The 12,259-nt window shown below is 45.0% G+C and overlaps 1 protein-coding gene across 1 annotated transcript in view; it reads left to right on the top strand.

Moving 5' to 3' along the window:
• Positions 1-388: 388 nt before the first annotated feature.
• LOC116847894 (WD repeat-containing protein 63-like) overlaps positions 389-12,259 on the top strand; it is a 13,592-nt gene continuing 1,721 nt past the window's right edge. Inside the window, exons 1-12 of the mRNA XM_032823393.1 lie at positions 389-551; positions 1,166-1,371; positions 1,664-2,095; positions 2,862-3,182; positions 4,659-4,907; positions 5,402-5,733; positions 7,755-8,083; positions 8,465-8,693; positions 9,824-10,124; positions 10,621-10,806; positions 11,065-11,418; positions 11,589-11,859. Of these exons, the coding sequence (XP_032679284.1) occupies positions 389-551; positions 1,166-1,371; positions 1,664-2,095; positions 2,862-3,182; positions 4,659-4,907; positions 5,402-5,733; positions 7,755-8,083; positions 8,465-8,693; positions 9,824-10,124; positions 10,621-10,806; positions 11,065-11,418; positions 11,589-11,859 (3,373 nt within the window). The remainder of the gene's footprint in view (positions 552-1,165; positions 1,372-1,663; positions 2,096-2,861; positions 3,183-4,658; positions 4,908-5,401; positions 5,734-7,754; positions 8,084-8,464; positions 8,694-9,823; positions 10,125-10,620; positions 10,807-11,064; positions 11,419-11,588; positions 11,860-12,259) is intronic.

The raw sequence follows: 12,259 nt of genomic DNA on the forward strand, positions 1-12,259 counted from the left end.
CCATGAAACCCGAGATTTCAATGTTCAATCAAACTGCAAATGTACCCGACTCAGAATTTCGTTAAGCCTCGGCATGTAGCGCCGGCCGTCGATTTTATCGATGTTATACAGTCTGTCGGATTAAAAAAGTCGTTACACACCGGCAAACCCCGATTTCGCTCGTTTCGCACGATCGTGAACGCGAGTGTCATCGTTTCTTCTGTGTCTTTTCGTGACTCTATTTCTCCGGCTCGCACGTGGACCCGCTCTTGTTACATTCGCAGCACGTCCGATCGACGCGCATTACGTGCGAACGCGTGCACGTGGACGCGTTACATCCGTGCCAAGTCGCACTGAATTCATCGGCACCGCCGGCTTTTGGGAACGTGAAATAATCGAGGGAGCTGTCATGGACGAGGAAACGCGTCCAGACGACGAAGGGAGGACGCTGCGGGAGGACGACGCCGAGTTGGAACACGGATATCATGATGAGTCTTTCGAAGTGGAGCAATCCTCTGACTTCGAGGAGGAAGAATCTTACGTGGACAAGGAATGGGACGAGGAAGAGCCGTGTAGGTTATGAAACGCGTGACGCGCGTTTCGTGTCGTTCGCGTCGGAAATGAGATATAACTGATCAAACGTCACGGTACATCTCAAATAAAGGGCGTGCACGCTCTGTGTCGCGGAATATCTACATGGATTATACGGGCGGAATTTTCTTTTGGGGTCTGTGTGCAATTAACATATTTTGTTTACACATTCATTTAAAAAGCAAATATCGTCTGATGGAAATACGCTGTTAAAAGCGTATACGATAGCGCGTGGAAGAACGTCGATAATGTCGAATGTACCAATATTGGAACTTTGTAACGAATGGGTTAAAATTATGTACCGAACGAAGATCGATGATGCGTATCGGATACGCGTGTCGGGGTAAAAGTTACGCACAATGTTAACAATGAAACGTAAACCTAGTCGAGCGTAAATATGCTCAAATATGAATGACGCGGATTTAAAGCGGCGAGCTGGGCTTGTAATAACGAGAGAGATTATTGATTTTGTTTCATTTCAATATGAGTCACGCAAGTTCGATAAATGCATACCGGTTGAGTATTTGGATGATCTGTTTGAAAAACAGGGAGTATAAAATTTCACGAGCAATCCTCGCACGCGTTTCCTTCTCAGCCCAACGAGATTGGGAGAGAGAAGCGAAGAAGAAGGTCCGCATAGAGATGGACGACCCGGCAACGAGGAGACGAAAAACCATCTATGATCTCGCCTCTTACGCTTCGTATGCTCCACTTGATTCGTCGATGGGCGACATGTTGAGATACAGTATAATGGGAGCGACAGAGGAGCCGCCATCGAGAATTCGATATTCCGTGTCGATGGTGAATATCCTCTTGACGTGACAGCGGTTTGTACTATTTTCGAAATTCCGAACGGTTCTAATCGGACTGTCAAATGGAACGCGTGGAATTCTACGTGCGAAATTATACAACGCAAATTCAGCGTCGTTCGTTCCGACATCTAATCACGAATAAAAAAATAGAACGTCACTCGTTATATACTAAAGGGGGAGGGAGGGGTGGGAGAGAGTTGGGGTGACAGGGTGTAAGAGAGAAAGAGAGAGAGAGAGAGAGAGAGAGAGAGAGAGAGGTTGACTCTGAATCGATTTCACAGGGAATGTGGGGTATAGCGAGAATCGACCTATCGCCATTGACGCAGAAAATCGTCGGCTGCGTGATCGGCGAAAACGTGACTACCGAGTATCCGTGGGTTCACGTGAGGAAGGACATCATCGAAGACAACATAGATCTACACTCCGAAAGTAGTGACTTCCTGCCTGTGAAGGACGAGATCCACGCGTTCCCGGAAGACAAGATGCTCATCGGGTACGCGCCGTCACTCACCGAGGACGCGCAGTTCTACATCTGCCTGACCCAAGAAAGCACGGACGCGGTGACGAGGCTGATACAGGAGCAACGGCAAGAGCACGAGGATCGCGTGAGAGTCGCGGTATTCAAGCCAGTCGGTCGCTGGTTCGACTGGGGAAGCGGCGCCGAAGTCGACGCCGAGGTCGTCAAGAACACGCGGCCGCTTTTCGAGATCGAGGTGAGCGCTCGGTTGAGTCGGACGATTTTCAAGACGCAGCCGAGACATCGAGTGTCCTCAACATGACATTGTTCTCATTAAACGGATTTGTGACTTTCCATCCCGCCGTCGCGAAACTTCGCGCGCCCACTCGCGATTTGCATATCATCCGTCGGCCTTGGTACTCGCGACATCGCGTTCGGTGCGACAGGATTTTTTTTTCAGCGTATTTTTACACTGAGAGAAAAAATGGCTACTCTGACTAAAATTATGCCTATTTTTGGCCCCAACCATATTTCTTGTTTTAACACGACAATAGTAGTAGTAATTGTAATGCATGTAAGGCTATCATCACTGACATTACAGTAGGATTTGATAGAAATGATTTTCCTTTGCTATAATTTATAATAATTATTTTTCTATACGATTATAGTTATATAAATATCAAATACTTTTTTTCAGAATAAAAACTCCAAGTAGCGATGACGCACGTAGAGTAAATATCGACGGGCCGCATTCATTAATTTTGAAGCCGCGGTATTAAAGTGATTATCGTAAATTTCTAGTAATCCTGCCTGTAAATATCCGGCCGAATCGACAAATAATGTCGCATACGGCACTCACAAATTGCGATAAATTATTTATTAATCACTTTATCCTGATTTCGAACGTACAAAAGGTGGCTCGCATAAATCCCCGCGCGATATCTCCCGCGGATTGTTTCATCGTAACGCTCTTGTGCCGCGCTGCACCGCGATTCGAATGGCGATCTTTTATATTTGATCAGGTGACGTCCACCGCCGATTTGCTGGGGATGCCGATAAATCTGGCAGATAGAACGACCGGCGATCAAAGAGACGGATACATCGAGCTGCTGCCGCACCGGCAAATATTTGACAATGTATGGCGTAAATTGGTAAGCAGGTCGACGCAAGTCACGCCCTTCGTTCGACACAACGAGACTCAAACAGCGTCGCAGATATCCGCCAATTCGTGGTTCCAATATCTGTACGAATATGAAACTATCGATCTGTCGACATATCCCGAGGAGAAGATTGACTCCTTGAAAGATTTTCTGTACCGTTATACCGAAGATATGTGCAATCAGGTAACTGTTATTCGCCTCGCGAATAACGCGAATAATTATCAATCATCCAAACTTTCATAAAGTTGATTAAAATTATTAATTATGATTAACAATCATCTACATTCTTTTAAAGTAAATTAATAAAAATGCTTTTGATTGAATCAGCAAAGTAAATATTGAAACTTAAGAAACTATTGAAAGAAATATTAAAATTAAAATATTCTTAATTAAATTAGTAAAAGAAATATTTTACCAAAAATCAGTGAATATTTGCGGATCTTCAATGAAAGTATATCCACTTTACTGTTTCATATAATTGAACCACCAGTTATAAGTTAGCATTTCAATAAAAAATACTCTGACTTTACTTTAGAGAGCACTTTAACACAACTAACAAGTAAACCTACTCAAAGATTACACTCCGATTTCTTTCTAATTTAGCACAAATGTAGAAGTACAAAAAATATTTAGATCATATTTTTTTATTTTGACCCACTTTGAGTTTCACGGGCAGTTTATAGCTTTTCAATGTCTTCACTTCTATCATTAACAACTGCAATAAAAATGCATAAGAAATAAAATTCAAGATAAAATAGGCGTTTTTGGTTTGCTGATTATGAATATGAAGTCAAATCTTTAAAATTATTTGTATAAATAATAAAATGTTTAAACAAAACATTTCAACTTAAAAAGTTGAAAAAAAAATTATTTATACGAATAATTTTTCGGTTTGGCCGAGATTCGAACCATTTTTAATTAATTTAGCAGATTTGAAATACTTCAATTGGAATCTCAGCTAAAAAATCTAGAACGATTAGTGTCTCAGTTATACCGAATTTGTTAAAATTTTCATTAAAATTACTGCATTTCTCTCTCTCGGTTTAGCCGAAATTCGAACAATTTTTTTGATAAATTTAAAATATTTAGGTGGGAATCTCGGCTAAAGAAATTTAAAAGATAAAAGCGTTTTATTAATTATGAATATAAAGTCAAATGTGTAAAATTATTTGTATAAATAATAAAATAAACAAACCATGTAAAAAGTTGAAAAAATTATTTATACAAATAATTTCTCAGTTTGACCGAGATCAAGCCATTTTTCCGATTCAAACCATTTTTAACTAATTTAGCAAAAATTTGAAATATTTTGGTTGAAATCTCGGCTAAAGAAATTTAAAATTCGTGTCTCAGCTATGCCAATTTTGTTAAAATTATTTAACTATATCTTGTATTCAATTTTATTTCTTATACATGTTTGTTGTACTTGATGATAGGAGTGAGAACATTAAAAAGCTATAAACTACTCACGAAACTCAAAGTGAGCCAAAATGAAAAAATATGATCCAAATATTTTTTGTATTTTTACATTTGTATCAAATTAGAAAGAAATCGGAGTGTACCTTTTGGTTTACTTGTAAGATTAATCGTAACTAAGATCGAAGAAGAGAGCTTATTATTATTCTCCTAATTATTTTCGCGACTTTACCGTCTACGTAGATCTCGATGAATTCCACATGGGACATTTACACGAATGATTACGCAAATTTGGTGCGCAATGAGAAGGATACGCAAGCACCGGTGCCGATAGGCTACACGGAACACCAGAGCTACTACGAGGGAAAGCTCACTGTGAACAGAGTCGTCAACGATCTCTGTTGGCATCCGTTCTGGACCGGACTAGCGATGATCGCTTACACGCGACATGCCAAGAGCGAACATCTGATAGGTCCCAAAATTCAGGAGGAGGTTTATCGATCCCCGCAAACACGCTGTCTCACATAAGCATTAGCATCTCGTAAATTTATAAATCCGAAATCGACTAACAACGCGAGCTATGCAGATTTTCCTATCAACGAAAGTACGGTTTAACTCAAAATAACGCGTCGTCTTTCTTCCCTTCTTTCTTTCTCGTGCGTATAGGTGTTCATAACTCGCGACAATGACAACTACGTGCTAATATGGTCCTTCAACGATTTTTTATCACCCAAATTGATCCTTGAAAGTCCGCGAGAAGTGACGTCTGTCGCCGTGTGTCCACTCGACGGAAGTGTCGTCGTGGGCGGTTGTACAAACGGCCAGGTAATCAATTACGTTCTCGCGTATCGCCGACTTCATGTTTCTCTAATTTTACGCGTGGACACGTATCACTTTTGCCGCCGAGAACGCACAAATTTCTTTTCGACATTGCTCCATTATCCTTCCGCCCCTCCGAGCTAAAATATACCTAAATCGGCCATCAGGTCGCCATCTGGCACATCCCCGGCAAAATCGAGCAGATGGAGACAGTAGTGACGAGAACGAGTGCTCAAGAAAAGTACAGGCTTGCGATAAAGAGCCTGATGACTTGGATGCGCGATGTGACGGTGACGTTACGGATCGCTCCGACGGCGATATCCTCGCTGACGCATAGCCAAAAGGCGGCCATTACCCAGATAACGTGGATGCCGTTGCATCACGAGATCAACCGAAGCGGCAAAATCACGTCCTTACCAAAAAACGCACCTTTGGACAACTTAAGTTGGCAATTTGTAACTGCAAGCGAGGACAGCACGATCGCCTTCTGGGACCTCAAGTGAATATCCTTTTCCTATCAATTTCCTAGTTTGCTCTTAACGTTGCGAGTGTTCTTTTAATTTTTTAATGTCGCATGAAAACCTCTCTCCCCTCCCTTCGCTTTCTCTCGATCTCCCACTCACCCTTATCTTCTTCTCCCTCTCTTTCTCTCCACACTCCACTTCTTTCGCTTCTCCTATTTCCTCTTTCTTCCCACTTCCTCCACACCCGCTACGCCTCCCCCCTTTTTTCTTCCTCTCTCTATAATTCTTTCCTTTCTCTTACCCCTCCATCACTTTTCTCTCCTCACTCTCTTCCTGTCTTTCTTTTACCCTATCTTTAGCCCTTCCCCTTCATTTTTTCCTTCTTTCTTTCTACATCCCTTTATCTGCCCCTTTCTATATCTCCCACCCTCTCTCTCCCTCTCTCGCGACCTTCTTATGAAGCAATTCTTGCAGTCAGGCAAGAGAAGACGACTAAAAGGAACATCCTCCGGTCAATAAATAAGCTAAGTGCTATTAAACATTTATATAGCAGAGTAGCTAAAGGACTAAGTACTAAATAGATGCGTTTATCACGAGGAATAATGCACGATTATATGCGAAAATATTTTACAAAACGCATTTCCCGCATGTCATGGTCTACGAGTCTCCTAATAAAGCCGAGCTAAAGATTCTCTGACACCATAAGATAGCTTCTTCTACTTGAGAGTAATGAATCACTGCTGAATGTCAATCTATTCCTCAGCTACAAAATCTTATGGTAATTCTTACTATAAAATTACTGTGTAATGTCCAAGCATTGATGTTTCTACCTTAGATGATCTTATACGAAAGTCTCACTCTTTCTCTCATGCGTTTAAGAATTTATATTGTTTTTATGTCGCTACATAAAATATCGTTTAAGAGGATTATCATCTGTTCCGTTTCCCTCACGTCCATAACCTCACGTGCGTAGCGTGGTCGTTTACCCGCGTCGCAATGTTCCCATTAAAAAATTCAGGAGCAAGCCGAATAGCCAGGCGAACAGCGTGATGTTCGAGAGCGACCTGAGCCAGCGGCAATTTGTAACCACGAGAAAGGTCCGGGCCGTCGTATCTCCCGAGACCGAAAGTTAGCGATTCCGAATGTTCCACGGGTGCGAAACTTGTCGCAAGCTGAGCGTTAAAGAGCGAACGCCGCCGTCGCCATCGCCGTTGCGCCGTTCGACTGCCTTTCGAGTCCTTCTATCCGGACGCGAGACGACGACCCGTCTTCCGTTCTCCCCCATCTCCGCCCCCATCCTTCTCGAGAAACTCCCTGGGTCTGTGGAACCGTAATGGTCCTACAGCTCGACTCTGCCGTTTCGATTCTCCGAAGTTGGCGTTTATATGGTCCGAAAATGGATAGACCATCCCTCTATAATCGTTGATCGGTATTCAGTCCTCGCTTCCAACCCTTTCTCCCTACTCCTGTTCGGAGAGTAGTCCTCAGAACCTGCCAACTACCAACCTCCTCCTCAGCTCCGATGATCTCTCGCTTTCTCTCTCTTTCTCCCTCCCCCTCTCTCTCTCTCTCTCTCTCTCTCTCTCTCTATCTGTCTGTCTGTCTCTGTCTTTCACTCATCCTCTCTGTGCGTCCAGCGGTACGAGGAAGACTCTCTCTTCATTTCGATCGTGGCACAATGGCTATGTGAATGCTCGCGCTAGTGAATTGTTTCCTCACTCAGTACGGAATTGGTACGATATTTACGAGGTTACGCCTTACCGTACGCCTTATTGTTACTCACTGAAGCAAAGGAACGGTAAAGTTACGCCGCCGGAGATGAGCGCGTATTCCAGTAATCTGTATCTTTCAATAGTACAAGATGTTTGCGGATTGACTCGACGAAAACGCCATGTAAAATAGAATAGCCTGTTCTCTGTTCTCGCATATTTAAATTATCTCAACTTTTCCCTGTATTTTAACTCGCATGTCTCAATCTTATCCGATTATCGAACGCGAGATACCGTTGAAATCAATGTTAATCTGACTTCTAACCGAGAGTAATGCACCGCGAAAGATGGCGACCCGCGAAGAAGGATATTCGACAAGTTGGCGGCAAGCGAAAGAGGAAATCGCGTCTGGAAACGACGGCGAGGCCGGTGTCGCCCTTTAAGATTCTCGACCGCATCTTCCAACCCAACTATATTCTCATAGTTCAATATCCGGACGAGAGTCGGCGGCTAGTGATAACGACGCTCAACATGTACAGTCCGAAGTTTCGCGTGGAACAAATTGAACCGCTCCCAGTGGGAAGGGACGATGTCGCGATTAGAAAGTACTACAGACCAATAATCGAGAAGGCGGACTACGTCATGGAGTCGAAGATGCTCGTTGGCACTGTGGAAGGTGGGTGGTGACCCTGTCAATATTAACACATCGAGCGAAACACACAATTAAGGGTTTGTCTCTTTAAATGCCTCTACCGGCCTGGTAAATACTTGTCCGGTGCGATCCTCTGATCGTTTCAAGCAGTATGTGTGTGTATATGTGTGTGTGTCGCCCTGTGGACAGTACGGTGTGTGATTCGATTTTCAGTTCTAACACGGAGACCCAGCCACGGCTAATCCCGAGTTGACTGATGCTCGCGTAATTCCAGTTTCACCGTCAAACACGATTAATTAAACTTATATATGTATCTTTCTCTCGCCGCGCCTCTTTCCCTAAATAAGACTTTAATTTAATATCAACAGCGTAGAGAGTAGATTAAAGCGTAAACGATGGCAACAGGTGATTTTGGCTGCATAACATGGGAGGGCTTCGAATTCGCGACCGACGTGAGCGTGAGTCGTGAGACGGCACGGTGGCTGTGGATGAAGAAGACCCACGATGGGCCGGTCACACACTCGGTCAGATCGCGGTATTATCACAAGCTGGTAGTTACAGTGGGCGGCAAGATTTTCGCCGTGTGGCGGGACGATTTTGGTGAACCGCTTCTTTGGAAGAAGTCAAATATCGGGTAGGTGGGTGGTAGGAAAAAGAAAAAATCCAGAGTGTCGTTCGGTTAAAGCGAGCCGAACTCTGGTCGTTGCGAGTCAGAATAAACGTCGCGGCGTTAAGTGATTTCCCCGTGCGTACACTACGACGAGGAGGGAGGGAGAGAAAGAGAGAGACAGAGAACACTTCTCTGGGAATGGAAGAAAACAGAGAAAAGCAGAGGCGGAAAGAGAGAACGCAAAACGGAGTTACGCATTGAAACAACCTACAAACGAGAGATCGCAGGAATTGGCCGCGGAGAAATTGCTCCTCCAGGAGGTACGTCAATACCGCGAGAGTTAACGAAGCCCGATCATGAATATACATAAACGGCAGAGCACGTCGGCACGACGCGACGCGCGCGAGCAGGGGAATGAAACGCGCGCGCGCGCGCGCGTTTCATCCGCAATAAAAATAACGAGCACCCCGCGCGCGATAAATTGCCGCAATGCGCAGCATGTAATTGCGACGATAGCGTTTCGTATTGCCCGGCAAGCACCCGCCGGCGGCCGGCTCGCGTTTCACGCTCCGCGCATAGTTTTCGGGGGCGGGCGAGAGCCGAACTTTCGGTATGATCTGCATGACAATACGATCATAACTCACGGTTACAGCGCCCGGCCGCCGTTACTACTCTGTTAATGAAAGCTATTTTCGATGTATGGTCGCGCGCGCGGTCGCCTCGCCGCGAGAATCATTATCAAACGTTATCGATCCGCCTCTCTATCTCTCTCCCTGTCTCCCTCTTATTCTTTTTGTTTCACGACTTTTCGATAAACGATCGCGAGTGTTATGTGTGTCAATTCGGTTGTGAATTTTAATTGTTCACCCAATGTCGTCTTTAAGTTTTAATTTCGACAGAAAAAAGATAGATTTTTGCTAATTTTCTTTCAAAGAAATTAATAGGGATATTACTATAGGGTTTTGACTATACTATTTACCATTAGTTTAAGTATAAAAAAATAATTCCAAGACATTGAAATCCTGTCCAAGGTTTTGTACTGAGTGTAGTACTGTCGGATCTGTAACTCGGGAAAGTAAACATCCCTTAAACTCATCTCTGTTCGCGCTTTGAACCGATTGTCATCACCGTTTCCTCCGAAATTTCGAACACAGATACACGGCGTGCTCATGGGGCATTCTGCGACCGACTGTCCTGATCTTGGCGCGGATGGACGGCACTGTGGAGATCTGGGACTTGGTAGTGAAGAGTCACGAGCCGAGTTTCACGCAAAGTTTGTCCGGACGAATAATTTGCGGCGTGTACACGCACGACTTGCCGTTGGAACCACAGTGCGTCGGCTTCTGCGACTTTACCGGCGCTCTGAGGATGTTCACGGCACCGCGGGCCTTAATGACGTACGACGTGAGCGACGTCGAGTGGATAATAAAGTTCGTCGACCGACAGGTTCAAAGGGTGAGATCGCGAAGCGATTGAGTGAGTACCACGTCGAGAAACTCGCACCACAAAGTGCAAATATGACTTGAACGGGCGAGAATTTCGCTGAAAAGACGCGTCGAACGATAGCGATATGAAGTCGATGATCGTATGCTAATTATCAAATGTGATTAGCGTATTGCAGCGAGTACAGAATGTAAGAAATAACTGACGCGACGACACGCGCGTAATACTTGTCGTTCGACGTGTCGCGCGGAAGTAGAAAATTGCGTTTCGCAAGTGGATCAATCCGTTACGCTTCATAAAACTTTATATTTCTGTAAGACGGAAAAATACAGCTGATCTTAATGGGGAACATGTTCATAAAAAAAAGAAAGAGAAGCGACAGAAGAGAAATTCCTCGTCCCGTTATTTCCATAGTGATTCGCCGTAAATTTTACTGCCAACGGCAGTAAATTTTTTTATTCCGCCTATTCATATATATGTGCGATTTTCTATTTTCCCGGCCGATCAGATAAGCGAATTTAAAGCCTGGCAGAAAGCATGGCGCGAAACAAATCCCGAGGAAATCGAGATGAGGAGGCGGCTGGCTGCCGGCGACACGGAGGACGAGAAGAAGCGTTTGGAGACCGAAGAGAAGATTAGACCTGGCGCGGTTCAGGAGGCGATTCGTGCGGTTACACCTACGAGAGCGATCGCGGTAAATCTGATGTTGATAAATAATTCAATGACTTTCGGCACTCCTCTATTCGCGGCACGCTCCGCAGTTGACAACGCCGCATTAACGCGGATAACCGCATTCCAATCGAACGTTTATAATCCCGTGAATGGCGGCGGTAGTTCCGCGTGAATTCCAGACGCCATTCAGCCATCTCGAGCAAGTGCGGCCGGTAAACTGATCCCTCTCCCATTCCCGTTCTATCTTATCACTAAATTAATTTCGCACGACATCTCGCAGCGGCGGAAGCCCTGGCAATTCCTCGAAGAAGCCAAGACACGATGGATGTCGATGGAAGAGAGACGCATGCAGCGAGTGATTTTGGAGAAAAAAGGACTGCGGAAGGATGTACTCGAAAGACAACGCGCGCCCATTCTCAAATTACGGCAGGAGGCGAGGACAAAGAAACGCAAAATACGGGAGATCCTGAGCCTGCAGGACAAAATCTTCGAGGAGACGATCGCGTTCCTCTTCCCGGAGCAGCAGCAGCAACGCAGAGAAACTTTGTTGTTGCCGCCTTTGCCGGTCTCCGCGGTCGATAGACGCTTAACGATCGACGAGTTCATTAAGAAGGAAACCGCTCTTCGGAAAGAAGTATGTCGAGAGGGGAAATCAATTAATCTTGCGGAAATTCCTTCCGCGGATAATTAGCACGAAACGTCGCGTCGCGTTGACCGTGATTAATATCGATATACGTTTCCCTCAAGCGCGACGCGACGCGACGACACTAATAAGATCTTAATTGTCCCATTTACGTCGAGCAGGAAGCCTTCGCCGACCCGGAGGAGGAGATTATATACAATTTTCTAGCGGTACAGGCCGAGGCTCTGGCCAAATTAAAGAGCGCGCCTTTCGAACGCATGTTCAATTGGCGGCAAGTGCTCGCGCAAGCACAGTCGACGAGAAGATTGATGAACATCGAAGTGAAGAAGTTAAACAAGCTGAGGAGGACGTGCGGAATGTCGGACGGTAGCAGCGTAGTGAGTGATGCATCGCGGATGCTTGCCGGCGACACGATAGCCGACATGCGCGAAAGTAAGTTTTCGTTCTCCCACGCGTTTTGGACTCGCGCGAGAACTCTGCCCAATGCAATCTTTCAAAAGTTACACGAGTGGACATTTCGCGTTCGTTAGGTCGGTGAAACCTGCGGGCGCGGAAGATCGATTCGACGCGCGCAAATCACACGGCGATTCCAGCATATTAATAATCAAACTTCCGAGTTGCAGAGACCACGGTAAAAGTTCCAATCAACAGTTTCTAATAAGTTTCTAATAAGTTTTAACAACTATGCGCGCAATATCATAATTCCGCACCGTCGTTCTGCGAATTCATCGTGCTGCACTGTAATATCTTTTAACGGAATTACAGAAGCTCCTCTTTGTGGTCTCTCTCTCTCTCTCTCTCTCTCTCTCTCTCTCTCTCTCTCTCTCTCTCT

The sequence above is a fragment of the Odontomachus brunneus genome, unplaced genomic scaffold (genome assembly GCF_010583005.1).
Source record: "Odontomachus brunneus isolate Ranch 3 - 2012 unplaced genomic scaffold, Obru_v1 Obru_scaffold_085, whole genome shotgun sequence".
NCBI lineage: Eukaryota > Metazoa > Arthropoda > Insecta > Hymenoptera > Formicidae > Odontomachus > Odontomachus brunneus.